The following is a 19351-nucleotide window of genomic DNA, read 5'->3' on the forward strand; positions in this document are numbered from 1 at the left end:
CATTGGAGAGGAAGTACAGAAGGCTTAAGTCACACCACCAGGTTCAGTAAGTTGTCTACCTATAACCATCAGGCTCCTGAACCAAAATGGATAACTCTCTAACTGATTCTGCGATCTACAGCAGGGGTCCCCAACCTTTTTTGCACCGCGGACCGGTTTAAAATTGATAACATTCTTGCGGACCGGCCAACTGGGGGGGTTAATCACGACTGGAATATAGGTGATAAGTCAACTATAAGTCACTTATCAGTGGCTAATACACTCAATTTTGTTTCTAAAAGGGTTTATCTAACGAATTTAATATTAAACACACAGTGCATATTTTCCTCGCATGAATATAGTGATAAGTCAATTATAAGCCATAAAGGGTTTCCTTATGTCCAGTCTATTACGCAATTTAGTTTTCGTTGCATTCACTGCAGAAAACTCCACTTCGCAGAGATATGATGTTGGAAATGGAAGCAACGTTTTCAGTACTTTCGTGGCTATCTCAGGATATTCAGCCTTGACTTTGATCCAGAATGCTGGCAGAGATGTTACGTCAAACATACTTTTCAGCCCACCGTCATTTGCAAGCTCGAGGAGTTGATCTTCTTCCCGCACTGACATGGATGATTCACCGGGGACATTCACAAATGGGTCTTGGGTCATCTGCGGTTGGGAAGTAATGCTCGAATTCTGTCGACAGCGAAGATAGGTGTTCGCGCACCAGCTGTGAGCCTCAGTCTCTCCCAAATTCCCAGCTAATTTTGGGAACATGTCAAGTATGCCCTTGTCCACTTGCCGTCCCCACAGTTCCAGTTTGGCTGTGAAAGCAGACACTATATCTGCCAACTTGAAGACAGTTGTCATTCTCCCCTGAAGTGATAAATTGAGTTCATTGAGCAGGTTGAAGATGTCACACAGAGAAGCGAGTTTTGCTATCCACTCCTCGTCACTGAAGTGGGCTGCCAGTGGTGACTTTTTTCTTGAAGGAAATCTCCATAGCTGCTCTCTTAACTCAAAAACCCTGGCCAGGGCTCTCCCCCTTGATAGACACCTGACTTCAGTGTGTAAGAGAAGGCTTTTGCACTCTGCATCCATTTCCTCGCCAAGCTGCTCAACAGACGTGAGTTAAGGGCTTTTGCTTTGATGTAATTGATAACTTCAACAACGTCACTCAATAAGCCGTTAAGATCAGGTGACATTTTTCGGCTAGCCAGCATTTCCGTGCGTGTGACACAGTGTGTAGACTGGCATTCAGGAGCAGCTTCTTTGACTTGGGTGGTGAAACCAGACTCATTAAGCCGTTCCAACAGCTGTGCTTCGATCCTCCCTGAAACTGTGGTAGCTGAAAGAGAAACCTGTGCCATCTTGTTACAGCTTCTCCCAACAGTTCACGGCAGATGTCTTGGCAGCAGGCAGAATCAATTCTTCACCAACAGTGAAAAGCTTCTTAGCCTTAGCAATACGGCTAGCCACTAAGTACGACGCTCTCAGAGCAGGAGCATTTGTGGAGGTGGTGGCTCTCAGCACTTGCTTCTGTCTCGCTTGCTCACGTTTTTTTCCACTCAAAAAACAGAACGGGCTTGTCTTTAAGTGCAGGGTGCTTGGACTCAAGGTTCTGAAGCAGTTTTGAGGGCTTCATTGCCTCATTAGACAGTTTGTCTCCACATATCACATGCGGGGCTTGGAGCGTGCAAGGCACCGGTCACCATAAAGCCATATTTTATGTACAACTCGTCGTATTTTCTGTTGAAAGAAGCTTTCTTTTTTTTTTTTGCAGTCTCAGCCTTAGCTGTCTCTGGGTTATCATCATCGTTAGGCCTTTTATGTCCCCTACCATCTCTTCCAAAGAAACTCTCAAGCAGCGTTTGTTTTTCACTCATCAAGTAGTTGCAGATTAATGCCCGACTGATGACCTCGCATGCGTTCAAGTTCAACAGTGGGCGTGACAGAGATTGAGGAAAGGTCCAGTTGACTCATATCGTTTCCTCGCAGCCCGGTAGCACATGCTTTGCGGTCCGCTACCAGTCCACAGCCCAGTGGTTGGGGACCACTGATCTACAGACTCCCTTTCAAGGACACTCATGTTCTTGGAATTATTTTTATTTGAATAGTATTTATCAGTCTTTGTTTAGCTGTAGCTTTTCATAACATTCTACTGCATTTCTTTCTTTTGGTGCACGTGTCTGCAAGAAAATGAATCTCAAGGTAATATATGGCAACATGTACATACTTTGATACTAAAATTACATAGAACTTTGAACTTTACCACTGATCTATCACAAGATCCAACATATTTGCTACAATTAAGAGTGACACAAGTTCCAGAAGGGTCATAGTTCAAAAATAAGAGGCTTGCCCTTTTAAGGCAAACAAAGCTAATCCATTCTTCTCTTGAAAAATTGCAAGTTTCTGGAGCCCTTCTTCAGAGGAAAATGGAAGCCAACTTCTCGAATATTTTTAATGGCAGAGTGAACGGATATGCAAGAGGTAAAAGAGTTCTGTGAGGTTGAGTTTACAAAACAAAAATTAGCCATGAACTGGTTTGACGAACCGAGTGGCCCACTTCTACTCCTAATTGGTATGTTTGTTGGAAAGACTGCAAACTGAAACATATGAACGGGTAAAAACAAAAAGCTACACATATATGCAATCCAAACATCAAACAAAGATACAACTGTGTGACAACTGCTCATTAACAAATCATCAAATCAAATTAGCTCCAACATTTTTTAAAAATGTAGCCCAAGCTCAAAGATGTTAAAAATACCATTTTACCCAAAGAGCAGTGAACGAAACAACGTTTTTCAGCATTTTTGAAAGTAAAATTCACGGCATTTACAATTTGATGCCAGAAAATTATCAATTTTTCATTAAGAAATGATTCACACAACCATATACTACCTTACATCACTGGTCTCATTTTGTACAATGAAAGGAAGTAACTGCAGTTTCATTGTTTGTCTACTTGAAATCAGATCTTCTCGCTTCACAGGCAAATATAGAATGTGAAAAACCAATATAGGTGAACTAAAGTATGGTAGCTTCCCCTTCTGAATGCGTGGATCAGGGAAATGATTTACTAATTACATGTAGGCAAAGAACTCATTTCACAAAAGCTGTTTGCTGATGGAAGTGTAACAAAAATTGTAACTGATTCTAGATAATGCACACATTACTGGGAAGAGTACAAACAAAACAGACCTGATTTATAAATTCACAATTTTATGAATTGGGACATTTGATGAATCATTTGTGACCTTGGTGGAAATAACTGTACCTGTATCTGATAGTAGATGTCATTTTTTCATGGTTTTCAAGAAACCGTTGAAAATTTTCTTTTGCTTCCTTATAGCGAAGCCTGGCTTCTTCCTTCTCTTCTTTTTCAGTCTGTATTTTATACGCATTAAACGCTTGCTTCTTTTCACTCAGCTTCGGTAAAGCACTGCAAGATTCAAAAGACTTGTTACAATTGGTAAACGGCAAATTAATTAATAAAACAGTACACAAAAAATTGCAAAATAATTAAAATAATAGATGTTAAATTTTGGTCATATTAATACAAAAATAAGTTCTCACCAAGATTCTAAAATGACTTTAGGCAAATCAAAAATTACTAAAGGAAATTAACTGAACAGTTAACCCAATAGGCAGATTTTAAAACAAAAATGGAAATTTCTCAGTGCTCTGGATTCAACATCAATTTTTAAAAAAATAAATGATTGACTCTTTTGGTAAACAATCAACGAGAATCAGCTGCTGAATACATTTCCCTTTAACAAAAGTGCAATGTGTATTATTAAAACACTATAGCAACAGGATTTATTTTAATAACAATAAAAGTAAATAAATTATAATCCAAGATAAAACTCCTGCCTTGCTTATAGTTAACAATGTTTCCTTATCAGTGCCTGCATTAGAAGTGATGTTAGAGGGAGACAGAACCTCTTCGCTAGAGGTCAGCACAGTTCCTTAATTGAGAAAATTCCAAAATTTTTGTTATCAAACTGATGGTTTAGCCTAACCTGTTGGGATTTCCAGCATTTTCTGTTTTAGCTCAGATTTCCATCATCTGCAGCATTTTGCTTGAATAATTTGTAGGTTATTCTCAAGGTGATTGTAACTGTAAAATTTCAAGATAGAAAACTTCACCTTTTAGAAACTTCTGCTGCAACCCTATTTGACTCCAAGCCTTTTGAATTGTTTTTCTCTGCTGATTTGTTAAACTTGATAACCAAGTAAAATATATTTAAAATTTTAAGAAAATACTATACCCTAAAGGGCATAGAACTAAAAAAGATTCAATTATCAAATAAATTCATCATATCCAATTTTCCTTCTTTAAATTGCAGGCCAACTGAGTCACATCTTAATTTAGGTTGATCACACAGTTCATAGCTGAACACCAAAGACTCTATCTTCTCAACATGATCTTTTTTTTTCATTCAAAGGATGTGGGCTTTGTAGGCTGAGCCAACATTTAATTGCTCATTCCTAATTGAAAAGGTGCTGCCTTCTTGAACTGCTGCAGCCCTTGAGGTGTGCTGTTAAAGAAAAACTTCCAGGACAAAGCAATGTATTTCCAAGTCAGGATGGCAATTTCCAGATGGTATTGTTTCAATGTTTTGCTGCCCTTCTTCTAGCTGGTAAAAGTCATAAATTTGGAGGATGTTGTCTGATGAGGCTTGGTGAGTTGATGCACTGCACCCTGTAGATGGTAAAAAATCACTGATACTGTGCATCAGTCAAGGAGTTAGTGCATGGTTGTGGATGGGGTGTATGTCAAGTGGGTTGCTATGTTCTGTTATCCAACTTTTTTTGGCGTTGTTTAAACTGCACTCATCCAGGCAAGCAGCAAGTACACCATCACACTCCTGACCCACCACAGTTCAGTTTTTTGTCAATGGTAACCCCCTGGACGTTCTCAGTGGTGAATTCAGTGATGATAATGCAATTGAATGTTAGGGGGTGATAGCTGGAATTTCTTTTATTGGATAGAGGATTACAGAACAGAAACAGGCCCTTCAGCCCACCTAATCCGTGTCAAACTAGGCCCAGCAACGTACACCTGGACCATAGCCCTCCGTACTATGTGGGGCTGAGGAGGGGAAAAAAGGATCAGCCATGATTGAATGGCAAAGCAGACTCGATGGACCAAATGGCCTAATTCTGCTCCTATGTCTTATGGTTTTATACCCTTCTTATAATGGTCCAGATCCCGCCACAAGCTTTGATAGCGTTCCTCACTGTCCACTACACCCCCAGTCTTGATGACGTCCGCAAATTTACTGATCATTTTACCACACTAACAAGCAAATCATTGATATCAATGACAAACAATGATAGATCCAGCACCACTAATCACAGGCCTCCAGTCAGAGAGACAACTATTCTCTGGCTTCTTCTGCTAAAACAACGTTGAATCCAATTTACTACTTTATCATGAATGAATGCCTGGAAAAGCCTTCCATGCGAGATTTTACTACCTTTCCTGGTAAACTCAAAAAAAGTCTAAGATTGGTTTGACACAACTTACCAAGCACAAAGGCATGTTGACTAACCATAACCCTGTCTATCCAAATACTTACAGTATATATTTCTTAGAATACCTTCCAATAATTTATCCACTACTGTCAGGCTCACTGGCCTGTAACTTCCTGTCTTATTCTTGGAGCCTTTCTTGAACAACAAAACAACAACAGCTATCCTCCAGTTCTCCAGCATCTCACCTATGGCTAAGGACGTCTTAAATACCTCTGCTAGGGCCCTTACAATTTCTGCACTAGCCTCGCAAAAGGTCCAAGGGGATGCCTTGCTAGTCCTGGAGACTTATCCACCTTAATTTGCCTCACTGTGGGAAGTGCCTCTTCTGCTGTAATCCAGATTTACATGATCTCACTACTGTTTTGCCTCAGTTCTATGGACTCTGTGCCCTTCTTCCAAGTAAAAAGAGATACAAAAAAATCTATTTAAGGTCTCCTCCATCTCTTTCAACTCCAGAGATAGATAACCACACTGACCAATTTTGTCCCTTGCTATCCACCTGGTCTTCATATGTCTGTCGAACTCATTGGGATTCTCCTACACCTTGTCTGCTAGAACAACCACATGCCTTCTTTTGCACTTCTGATTTCTCTTGCGTGTTCTCTTGCACTTTTATACCCCTGAAGCACCTCATTTGTTCCTAGCTGCCTGTATTTGTTATGCACCTTTCCTCTTCTTAATCCCTTGAAAACTAAGGTTCCCTAAACCTTAGCCTCACCTTTTATTCTAATAGAAACATACAAACTTTCACAATTGAAGACCTCTCACTTACCAACCACCCCTTTGCCAGAAAACAACCTAGTCCAGTCCACACCTGATGGATCCTTTCTGATGCCATCAAATTTGTCCCTTCTCCAATTTAGAATCTCAACCCAAGGACCAGACCTATCCTTCGCTATAATTATCCTGAAGCTAAATTACAATCACTGCCATCCCCCCTGTCTCATTCCCTAACAGGAGATCCAGTATCATTCCCTCTCTCCCTCTCTCTAGTTGGGACATCTATATATTGATAACAGAAACTTCTCTAAACACATTTGGCAAACTCGATCCAGCCCTCTTACAGTACGGGAGACCCAGTCAATATTTGAAAAGTTAAAAAAACACATACTACCACCATATTATACTTTTTTGCATTGTCCACTATCTCACAGCAAATTTGCTCTTCTAAATTCCATTGGTTATTGGGTGGTCTATAATACAATGCTATTAACATGGTCAATGCTTTCTTATTCCTCAGTTCCACCCATATAGCCTCAGTAGACAATCTCCAGTCTGTCCTGTCTGAGCATTACTCTGATATTTTCCCTGATTAGTAATGCCATCAATCCCACTTTAATACCTCCCCCTGCAACATCTAAAATGGTGCCCCAGAAGATGGAGCTGCCAGTCTTGCCCCTTTTGCAAACAAGTTTCAGTAATGGCTACAGTATCATAATCCCACATATTGATACATGCTCTAAGCTTATCTGCCTTAACTACAATAATCCTTACATTAAAATAGACGCAACACAAAACATTCATTCCAATATGCTCAATCTTTTTGTTCCTGTTTTTGTCTGCAAGTTTAATATCTACTTTCCCCACATTCACTCTACTATCTGCCCTGGCACTCTGGATCCCATTCCCCTGCAACTCTAGTTTTAACCACACAGAACAGCACTATAAAACCTTCCCATAAGAATACTGGTCCCCTCCAGTTCAGGTGTAAACTGCCCCATTTGCACAGGTTCCACCTTCCCTGGAAGAGAGCCTAATGATCCAAAAATCTGAAGTCCTCCCCTCCTGCATCATCTCCTTAGCCATGTGTTAAATTGTATTATCTTCCTATATCTAGCCTCACTAGCATATTGTACAGGTAGCAATCACCCCCTGGAGGTCCTGTCCTTTAACTTAGCACCTAACTGCCTGAACTCACTTTGTAGGATCTCATCATCCTTCCTGCCTATGTCATTGATACAGACATGGATCATGATCTCTGACCATTTACCCTCCCCTTAAAATGCTATGAACTCGGTCCAAGATGTTCCTGACCCTGACACCTGGAAGGCAGCATCTGTGGTGTAAATGTTAGGTACCATTTTCCAGTCACCTATTTGGAATTTGGACCACTTCATTATCTAAGCAGTCAAAAACAATGATGAAACATTACGCAATTATTAGTTGTTTGCAAACATCTCTATTTCTGACCTATGGTCATTGAAGCAGCTGATGATAGTTGGGCTTGAAAACTAACCTGAGGAATGGCTACAGAAATATTCTGTGGTTGAGGTGATTAATCTCCAACAATCACAACCACCCTCATTAAATCTAGCTTGGCTAGGACTCTTATCAAATGCTGCTGCCTTGATAGCAAGGGGGTGGCCCGTGATGTAGTTGCATCAGCACTGGACTTCAAAGCGAGCGGTCCCGGGTTCAAATCTGGCTGGTTCCTTGCACATTTTATATCTGTGCTGAGTTGTGGGTTGAGCATCAAGCTAGCAACTCGGCCTTGTAAAAAAAAACCAGACAAAATACTACAGAAATGGCAAGGATGCCACCCAATGCGTCACAAGGCATGGAGAAGAATAAAACATAGCAAGGGTAGTTACCCTCACATCACCTCTGAATTCAGCTGTTTAATTAATATTTGGACCAAAGCTGAAATGAGATCAGAAGGAAAGTGGAACACAAAATGGACTTCTGTGAACTGGTTGTTGGCAACCAAGTGCTACTTAATAGAACTATCGATTTCTACTGCTTTGCTTATGATTGAGAATAAACTAATGGGGGCCAGCACGGATTAGTCCTGCTTCTTGCCATCAGGAGATACCCGAGCAATTTTCCGCATTGTCAGGTAAATGGTAGCAGGACTGCAACAGCTTGGCCAAGGACGAAGATGAATCTTCAGTGCTACTGTTAGAATCTTGTCAAGGTCTGTATCCAATAAATTAAGCTGATTCACTGTGTCAGGTTGAATTAACCAAATTAGCTGAAGACTGGCATCTATTGTGATGGGGAAATCACTGAAGGAGGCCAAGATTGATCATCCACCCGGCTCTTTGACTGAATTTCCTTGAAAATACTTCAGTTTTCCCTTTTTGCTCTGATGTGTTGTTATGTTCTCCATCACTGAGAATGTGGTTAATTATGCAACCTCCTCTCTCCAGTGATTAGTTCATTCGTCTGTTATCATTTAAAACTGGATGTGGTAGAACTGCAGAACTTAGAGCCGACCTATTTGTTGGCTCTGTTTATTGTATACTGGTTTTGTCGTTTGGCACGCAAGTAATCCTGCCTCACTAGGTTGATTCCTCATTCTGCAGTATGCCAGGTACTATTCATGGCTTACCCTCCTATACTCTTCACTGAATCAAGGGATATTCTACGCCATGAGGTTAAAGGTTGCAGCTGAGTAGAATTTTGTTGCTGCTGATGTCCTGCATTGCCTTGTCAATGCACTTTTCTGAGATGCTTACAGTCTGGTAATAGATGCAGCAAGACACAAAAAAGTGTATTTTTACTATGAAGACAAAACTTATTCTCCACAAAGACTGTGTGGTGGTCACTTCTACTGATGCTGTTGCGGACAGATGCATCTGTACCAGGTAAATGGGCGAGGAAGAAATCAAGTAGTTATTCTCCTGTTGTCGGTTTCTTCATCATGTCACAGACTCAATCCAACAGCGAAGTCCTTTAACACCTGGTGGTGCTACCAAGCCGCTGTTGGTGATGCATACTTAAGTATCCCATCCAGACTACAATCCATGCCTTTGTCACTCTCTGTGCTTCTTTCCAGTGGTGCTCTACATGGAGTAATATCGATTCATGAATAGAGAAGGGTGGTAGATGTAATCAGCAGGTTTCCTTGTCCAAGTTCAATCTAATATGAAATTTCATTGGATCTGGAGTCAATGCTGAGGATTCACTGGGCTGTTGGGAGAGGACTGCATACCATTGTCACTGTCCTTCCGGTGGGACAGGACATAACCAGGATGAGGATGATGATGTCTGGGACATTGACCGCAAGGTATAATACTGTGAGTGTGACTATAGCCTAGGAATATGCTGAAAGAAACTTGGAAACAACCACACACTCAGTGGATTAGTGTAAACGGCTATTCAGATATAGGAATGGATGTGGTGAGCCAACAAGTCAGTTTCTGTGCAGCATGACTCCATGACTCTAACGCTACTACTACTACTACCCCAACCCTGATATAAGGTAACACCTCCAGACACCACATGCAGATTATAATATACTATCATAGAGGCATCACTGGGGCGGATAACGGATCTTTCAGCAAATATACCTTAAAAATATGACAAATGATCATAAAATCATATTGATTTTAAGGGTTAAAGGGTCATAGGGATAAGGTCAGAGAATGGAGTTGAGAAAAGAAAGCAGAAAACAACCATGATTGAACGGTGGAGCATTTCTGATGGGCTGAATAGCCCAATTCTGTTCCTGTATCTCATGGTTTTATAATGTGAACTAGAAATTACAATGATCAAAGTGACCTCACAGAACATTTCTAAGTGAAGTACATTACTAGAGTATGCTATATTTATCTTCAGATCAAGAAATAACATTTGAAAATAAGAATTTTGGGATGAGATAAAGGAAGAGTGGAGACAATTATATAAAAAACCCTCATTATCAACCTATGAGATGTGGACAGATGCATCTGTACCAGGTAGATTGGTGAGGAAGAGATCTATGCTTGCAGGATCCTCTTGACCTAGAACTGAAAGATTGTGCTTCCAAACACTCAAAAGAATAGGTTTCTGTGTGTATATTTGTTTCAACAATCTCAGCATGTTAAATTATTGTAGGCACCATGGAACAGAAATCTCAAACGAAGGTATATTCCATTCTGAATGCTTTTACAAATATCTTCAGTTTTTTTTACTACATGCATTAAAAAACTTTGGTTTCTTTTAGTTGGACATTTGGATTCACATTAAGCAAAGGGTCTCAACATTTTAAGTAGAAACTTACCTATATCTAGGGTCATTTATAATCATCTTCATTGCTTGTTCCCATGAGGCATTTGACTGAACACCCTAAAGAAACAGAAACCTTAATTGTATATCTAATTGGAAAAGTTAGGAAGTAAGACATTCATTATCCCAAATAAAAACATAGAAAGTTTCACCCAGCTTGATTTCTGCCAAAAGAACATCTAAACCCTTTCTTCATTCCATTCTCCAGCTGATTGTTACTGTTGCCCTACAAATTGCAAGATTAATATAGTATTGATCACATTTTAGCTTGCATGTTAGTGCTTCCCAACCCCATCCTGCCCTGTGCCTTACATTGCTGCACCATCTTTCTTATTGATGTCTGTAAAGTTTGGTCGCACACCTGGAAAATCATGCTGAACACATTGTTTGAGCAGTTATTAATGCTCTCTCATAAATGGTCAATTTTCAATTCAGACTGTTCTAGTTTCCACCTATACACAAAAACATGATTCATGACTACAGTACTGGATCCCCAGTTTGAACATAGCTTGCACTCCCCTATATCTAAAGACACTCATTTCAATTGTGCAGTTACCAAGACCACCACTGATCACCACTGGTGCTCTCCCCAATATGAATAAGCCACCGCTTGACTGAGGGAAGCTGCTTGGGATGGCAGGCTGGAACAAACAGCGAGGCTGTTTAGGGCTGAAATGTAGTATTTAGGACCGTATACTTGCTTCCTTGTTTGACTGTAAACTCTCTCCAGTTCACAGATTTCCTTGTCTAAATGAGCTCAAAAGCTCTCGGATTCAGATGTTCGAGTCAAATTATAACTTATTTGTTTATTGAGATACAACACGGAATAGGCCCTTCAAGCCGCACTGCCCTGCAACCCCCGATTTAACCCTAGCCTAATCGTAGGACAATTTACAATGACAAATTAACCTGCAAACCAGCACGTCTTTGGACTGTAGGAGGAAACTGGAGCACCTGGAGGAAACCCACGCAGTCACGGGGAGAACATACAAAATTCCTTTCAGCCGGCAGTGGGAACTGAACCTGGGTGGCTGGTACTGTAAAGCATTGTGCTAACCAGCATGCTACGGTGCCACCCCAATATTTCCACTGACACTCAAAATCAACAATGGTAGCTTTTCCTACCCCATTTTCTCCAAGGTCTTTATTCTCTCTGCTAGATCGGCATTCTCCATTATAGCTGCACTAGATCTTTTCCACAAGGGAAATGGAATAATTAACTTGCTGTGTTACTTTATCAAAATGGACACTCTTCCACTTCCTTTACTACCTGTTTTTATTATCCACGCAAAGATAGTATCACTTTTGAGGGAGAAAAAATTTACTTAAGCTTTCTCCTATTTTGCATTCTGTATTTGCTGGTCACAAAAGAAATAGGCAAACACACTAATTTCCTTTTTTAAAATATTGCATAGCCTACCATGATCTGGGATTCACCACTCAAAGGAGAGATTAAAAAAACTATGTTACATTAACTTCCATTAGAGAATTGAATATATATTTGGAAAAAAAATCTATTAGGCCCTGGAATAGAACAAGATAAAATAGTTCTTTATTACTGTGACACATACCGATGTATAGCGGAAAGCTCATCTTGCATACTGATCAAATCATTACACGGTGCATTGAGGTAACACAAGGTAAAATAAGAGACTGCAAAATAAAGTTAACAGCTACAGAGAATGTGTACTGTAGGGAGACAATAAGGTGCAAGATCCTAAGGTACATTGTAAGAATCTTGCATGTTTTAAAATACAAATTCAAGATGAGAGTTTAATTAATGATTAAAATATAATTTCACAGCCAATACCTTTTCTTTCAACAGTTCTTTAAATGCTTGTTTTGCTTCCTCTTTTGTGTTCCAAGTATACGTTTTCCTGACTGGCTCTTTCTTCACCTCCTCCTCTTTCTTGGGAACATCACTATGGGTAAATGTTATCAAAATGAACATTAAGTCAAAACTCAGAAAACAACTACAGAACAAGTAAACAAATGCAGCAGAATTATTAACAACATAACTATTAAGGTACATATTGAGTATCTGTTCTTACAGTTAATCATACTTCAATCATATTTTACAATAATAAGCTACATTATGTTAGACAGTTCACCCAAACTGTGAACAGTAACGAAAGTTCATACTTTTCTTGAACTTCCTGCTTTGTGGCTTCTTCTACTGGCTGGGATGTGATTTCTACAGGTTCAGGTTCAGGCTGCTCAACAGCTACTGTTTGCTGCTTTTCATTATCATCGGTAGTTGTAACTTCATTCTCAGTAACTTCCACTGGGGTGGTGGTTGTTGCCTCTTGAACAGAGGTTGATACTGTAGACACTGAAGCCTCCTTCACCCTGTTGAAACCATTCATCAGATGATAATTAGGTTAATATTCACAAACAATACTTTTCATAGTTCATTTATATAACTAAAATGAAAGACCAAGTCAGCCGAAGTAAAGCAGTACATATAATAGATGAATGTTATTTTGCAACCACAGAACTCTTAGGAGTCAATTACCTTTCCACGTCTGCTGTAACCTCATAACAAATCAAAAGTTACTTTTGAGCAATCAAGTCAAATACAGACAACTTCTTCATTCAACAACTTAGCTAGGACCAGGAATTTTCAAGTTGGGGAAGAGGGTCCAAACAACATTCTTTCCACCCCTTGATTCAACTAGACATCAGCCATCATCTGATTAGTAACAAGTAACATTTGTGCCGGGCACAGACCATCTCTATCAGGGAAAAGACTAAGCACCTAACACTGATGGTGCATGCCATTATTGTTGGACAGTCCTTATTATCAAAAGAGCTCTTCACATCCTACATAGCTAAGTGCAAGTAGAAGAAAATAACATGTAGTGATTACCTGCAGAGGGCTATATCCAGTACAATCCGACCCAAGAGCATTTCAATATTTAATCAAATGCTTTCACTATTAACCATATAACAATTACAACATGGAAACAGGCCATCTAGGCCCTTCTAGTCCGTGCCGAACGCTTACTGTCACCTAGTCCCATCTACCTGCACTCAGCCATAACCCTCCATTCCTTTCCTGTCCATATACCTATCCAATTTTTTTTTTAAATGACAAAATCGAACTGGCCTCTACCACTTCTACTGGAAGCTCATTCCACACAGCTACCACTCTCTGAGAAAAGAAGTTCGCCCCTTTTGTTACCCCTAAACTTTTGCCCCCTCTCAAATCATGTCCTCTTATTTGAATCTCACTACTCTCAACGGAAAAAGCCTATCCACGTCAACTCTATCTATCCCCCTCACAATTTTAAATACCTCTATCAAGTCCCCCCTCAACCTTCTACGCTCCAAAGAATAAAGACCTAACTTGTTCAACCTTTCTCTGTAACTTAGGTGCTGAAACCCAGGGAATATTCCAGTAAATCTCCTCTGTACTCTCTGTATTTTGTTGACATCTTTCCTATAATTCGGTGACCAGAACTGTACACAATACTCCAAATTTGGCCTCACCAATGCCTTGTACAATTTTAACATTATATCCCAACTCCTATACTCAATGCTCTGATTTATAAAGGCCAGCATACCAAAAGTTTTCTTCACCACCCTATCGACATGAGATTCCACCTTCAGGGAACTATGCACCATTATTCCTAGATCACTCTGTTCTACTGCATTCCTCAATGCCCTACCATTTACCATGTATGTCCTATTTTGATTAATCCGACCAAAATGTAGCACCTCACATTTATCAGCATTAAACTCCATCTGCCATCTTTCAGCCCACTCTTCTAACTGGCCTAAATCTCTCTGCAAGCTATGAAAACCTACTTCATTATCCACAACACCACCTATCTTAGTATCATCTGCATACTTACTCATCCAATTTACCATCCCATTATCCAGATCATTAATGTATATGACAAACAACATTGGACCCAGTACAGATCCGAGGCACACCACTAGTCACCGCTCTCCAACCGGACAAACAGTTATCCACCACTACTCTCTGGCGTCTCCCATCCAACCACTGTTGAATCCATTTTACTACTTCAATATTAATACCTAACAATTGAACCTTCCTAACTAACCTTCCGTGTGGAACCTTGTCAAAGGCCTTACTGAAGTCCATATAGACAACATCCATTGCTTTACCCTCGTCAACTTTCCTAGTAACCTCTTCAAAAAATTCAGTAAGATTTTTCAAACATGATCTTCCACGTACAAATCCATGTTGATTGTTCCTAATCAGACCCTGTCTATCCAGATAATTATAAATACCATCTCTAAGAATACTTTCCATCAATTTACCCACCACTGACGTCAAACTTACAGGCCAGTAATTGCTAGGTTTACTCTTAGAACCCTTTTTAAACAATGGAACCACATGAGCAGTACGCCAATCCTCCGGCACCATCCCCGTTCCTAATGACATTTGAAATATTTCTGTCAGAGCCCCTGCTATTTCTACACTAACTTCCCTCAAGGTCCTAGGGAATATCCTGTCAGGACCTGGAGATTTATCCACTTTTATATGCCTTAAAAGTGCCAGTACTTCCTCTTCTTTAATCATCATAGTTTCCGTAACTACCCTACTTGTTTCCCTTACCTTACACAATTCAATATCCTTCTCCTTAGTGAATACCGAAGAAAAGGAATTGTTTAAAATCTCCCCCATCTCTTTTGGCTCCACAAATAGCCCTCCACTCTGATTCTCTAAGGGACCAATTTTATCCCTCACTATCCTTTTGCTATTAATATAACTGTAGAAACCCTTTGGATTTATTTTCACCTTACTTGCCAAAGCAACCTCCTATCTTCCTTTAGCTTTTCTAATTTCTTGCTTAAGATTCTTCTTACATTCTTTATATTCCTCGAGCACCTCATTCACTCTAAGCTGCCCATATTTAATGTAGATCTCTCTCTTTTTCCGAACCAAGTTTCCAATATCCCTTGAAAACCATGGCTCTCTCAAACTTTTAACCTTTCCTTTCAACCTAACAGGAACATAAAGATTCTGTACCCTCAAAATTTCACCTTTAAATGACCTATATTTCTCTATTACATCCTTCTTATAAAACAAATTGTCCCAATCCACTCCTTCTAAATCCTTTTGCATCTCATCAAAGTTAGCCTTTCTCCGATCAAAAGCCTCAACCCTGGGTCCAGTCCTACCCTTCTCCATAATTATATTGAAACTAATGGTATTGTGATCACTGGACCCGAAGTGCTCCCCAACACATACCTCACCTCCGTCACCTGACCTATCTCATTCCCTAACAGGAGATCCAACACTGCCCCTTCTCTAGTTGGTACCTCTATGTATTGCTGCAAAACTATCCTGCACACATTTTACAAACTCCGAACTATCCAGCCCTTTTACAGAATGGGTTTCCCAGTCTATGTGTGGAAAGTTAAAATCTCCCACAATCACAACCTTGTGCTTGCTACAAATACCTGCTATCTCTTTACAAATTTGCTCCTCTAATTCTCGCTCCCCATTAGGTAGTCTATAATACACCGTATAAGCGTTACTACACCTTTCCCATTCCTCAATTCCACCCAAAAAGCCCCCAGACGAGCCCTCTAATCTATCCTGCAAAAGCACCGCTGTAATATTTTCTCTGACAAGCAATGCAACACCTCCTCCTCTTGCCCCTCCAATTCTATCACACCCGAAGCAACGAAATCCAGGAATATTTAGTTGCCAATCACACCCCTCCTGCAACCATGTTTCACTAATAGTAACAGTAATTATTCTCGTAAAGTTAACTGGTGAATGTATACCTCAGTTATGGAACCAGATCATCCAACCTTGAGACAGGAGAAGTTATATTGGGGATTAAGGAAATAGCAAAAGTAATTAAACCTGAATTTTGTATCTGTCTTCATAGAAGGCACAGAAAATTTCATGGAAACAATGAATGACTCGGGGTCGATAGTAAATGAAGAACTCAAAGAAATTAATATCAGTAAAAACTGGTAGTAGGGAAATGAACAGAGGTAGCAATAAATCCCCTGCACTTGATGATGAGTATTCCAGAGTTTTCAAAAAAGGTGGTAATTGATGTACTGTGGTGTTATCATCTAGAATTCTACAGATTCTAAAAAGGTGCTGACAGATTGGAAGGTAGCAAGTTCAACCCCCCCCCCCCCCCATTCATGTATGGAGGGAAAGAGAAAGCAGGAAACCATATTAGGGTTAACCTTATATTAACAGATAGAAAACTGCTGTAATCTACAATTATGAAAATGGCAATCACTTTTGACAAATATTAAGATTATTTTTGAGGTTGCAACCAGAGTTGAAAAGGGAATCCAGTTGATGTGGTATATCTAGACCAAGGTTTTGTGAAACCCTAGGATTCCGTGAGTGGTCACTCGGGGTTCCACAAGACATTTTGATTTAAACAAACATTGTTATTTGAACTTCAAACAATGCGTGATGCTCGTGCTTGCAGCAGGACCATGTTTATTTTGTTCAGCCCATTTTCAGTTTTTAATGCGAGGTAGGGGGGGACTGCTGATAATTGATGAGCGCTGTATTGCACGGAGGGGAAGACAGCAGATGGATGACGAGTGTTAAGTGCATTTTCTGAGCATTGAATAGCCTCTCCCTACTGAATTATCTCCCCTAACTTCCCCTTATGCACCGCTGATTGACTTATGGGAGTGAACAAACTACCAGTGTAGTAGAAAATTGGAGGGAAATTTTCATTCTAAAGATAGTTTAGTGTGGTGATTTTTGAAGAGGAGGTGTGAGATGAAAGAGGATTTCCCCTGGGATCAATAAAGTATGACTATTCCAGGCTTAGGCCTAGGCACTACAGACAATTCTGATAAGGTTAATGAAGAAGAATTACAATCTTGAGTCTTTTCACTGCACTAGTGCAACAACCAACACAAAAAAGCCCGTTCTTTATAACGTAAGCTACTTATCATGGGTTTTACAGGGCCCAGTGATCCAAATTGTCCTATTCCATTGTGCTTAGTCTGTGACAAACAATTTACAAATGTAGCTATGGCTCCAGCAAAATTGAAAAGACACTTAACTATAAATGACAACCATAAGACACATAAAAGTGCTGATTATTTTAAACAACTTTTGGAACCTCAAAACAAACAGATTAAAGCTTTTGAAAATAAAGTCACAGTCAGTAAAGAGACTCTGGAAGCAAGTTACTTAGTAGCTTTAAGACCAGTTCACTGGAGAATATCTAAAAAACTGTGTGACCAATCACACCAATCTGCTACATACAGAAATCCAGTGGCTTAGCAGAGGAAGCGTTCTCAACATGACGTTTGAGCTGAAATGTGAATTGCAGGAGTACTTTCAATAAAATAGTAGGCCAGGTTTTGCTGAGTGCTTTGAAGATGAAAAATGACTGCAGAAACTAGCCTCCTTAACAGTCATTTTTCATCATATGAACCAGTTGAATAAGTCGCTGCAAGGCCCTGGAGAAGATGTTTTAACTTCAAGTGACAAGATTCTTGGATTTAAAAGGAAACCGAATCTTTGGAAAAATCATGTTGCAAAAGGAAATCTTGAAATGGTTTCATTGCTGCTTGGGCTAAAGTGAGGGAGAATATCAGAAAGTCTCAAGTCTTACTTAAAACCACCTAGAAGAATTACAGAACAAAATTCAACAGTATTTTTCCTCCCTTTCAACACAAGTGTGTGATTGGGTGAAGGACCCTTTTTCTGAATCTTCTGCTCAGCCTGAGAACTTGACTTTGAGAGAAGAGGAAGAACTTTGTGAGTTGCACTTGATCATGCACTCAAGAAAAGATTTACTGATCTGCCCCTAGAAAAGTTCTGGATTTCTGTGGAAGAGAGTATTCTGCCCTCATAGGAAAGCAATGAATATTTTGCAGCAGCTTTCAACTTCTTACATCTGTGAGCAAGTTTTTTTCTTGTTTAACAAGCACCAAAAGCAATGATAGAAATTGCTTCGTTTCAACTGAAGGTGAAATCCGTGTGTAATCATCTCAAGTTCGACCCAGAATTAAGAGATTTATTATGTTTGCCTTATGAGTTATTAAAATTTATGAAAGGGAAAGAAAGAGATTAATTTCAAGAAAAGTAAGCTAAGCTTAACTGTTTTTTTTCCCCCCAAGAAAAGTTGGCTAAAAATTCATTCTCTACTCAAAAGAACATTGACAATTATTTTTGGATTATTATATCCACAACTTACTGATCACAGTAATGTATCATGAACTATAGATATAATATTTTTTATGCAGGGGTTCCCTGAGCCTTGAAAATTATTTCAAGGGTTCCTCCAGGGTAATAAGGTTGAGGAAGGTTGATCCAGACTTTCAGAAGATCTCTGATTGGTGCTTTGAATGATCAGGTAACAGTGTGAATAAATAGGCCAATTTCAGATTGGGATGCTGTAAACAGTGGGACCCAGCTGTTCATAATTTATAGCGGGGTAGGCAACCTACGGCCCGCAGCCCCCGGAAGGTATTTTGATCGGCCCGTGAGCAAATATTGAGATACTATGCTTGTCGGGCCCGCAAGCAATTTTTCCTTATTCTGAGTGTTTCACACGACCACACTGATGGACGTGCATGGCATCTTGTTACACTGGCCCCAGGTTCCGTTTTGTTCCAAACCAAACACTGGTGTATACGAATGACGGGAAGGCAGACTACCTTATGAATATGCATTAGATACTCTCCGTGCACACACAGGTTTTCAGATGGGATCGTTCAAATTTGTAAACGGAAACAGTGTCACTGTGTTTTAACAAGAAATCCACGCTAAATATCCAGATATTTACATGTGCTACGATACTTGTTGAATAACTCGTGTTTTGAAATAAAATCAAAGAAAAAAATTCCAACGGCA

General features: G+C 39.8%; 1 protein-coding gene across 4 annotated transcripts in view; it reads right to left on the minus strand.

The window, feature by feature from the left end:
- The window catches only part of prpf40a (PRP40 pre-mRNA processing factor 40 homolog A), a 76138-nt gene that overhangs the window by 27576 nt on the left and 29211 nt on the right, over positions 1-19351 (minus strand). For all 4 annotated transcript variants that reach the window (XM_072261949.1, XM_072261948.1, XM_072261947.1 and 1 more), the window contains 4 exons: positions 12661-12867; positions 12329-12440; positions 10514-10578; positions 3266-3430 (listed from right to left, as the gene is read on the minus strand). In XM_072261949.1, the coding sequence (XP_072118050.1) occupies positions 3266-3430; positions 10514-10578; positions 12329-12440; positions 12661-12867 (549 nt within the window). The remainder of the gene's footprint in view (positions 1-3265; positions 3431-10513; positions 10579-12328; positions 12441-12660; positions 12868-19351) is intronic.

The sequence above is a fragment of the Mobula birostris genome, chromosome 6 (assembly GCF_030028105.1).
Source record: "Mobula birostris isolate sMobBir1 chromosome 6, sMobBir1.hap1, whole genome shotgun sequence".
Taxonomy (NCBI): domain Eukaryota; kingdom Metazoa; phylum Chordata; class Chondrichthyes; order Myliobatiformes; family Myliobatidae; genus Mobula; species Mobula birostris.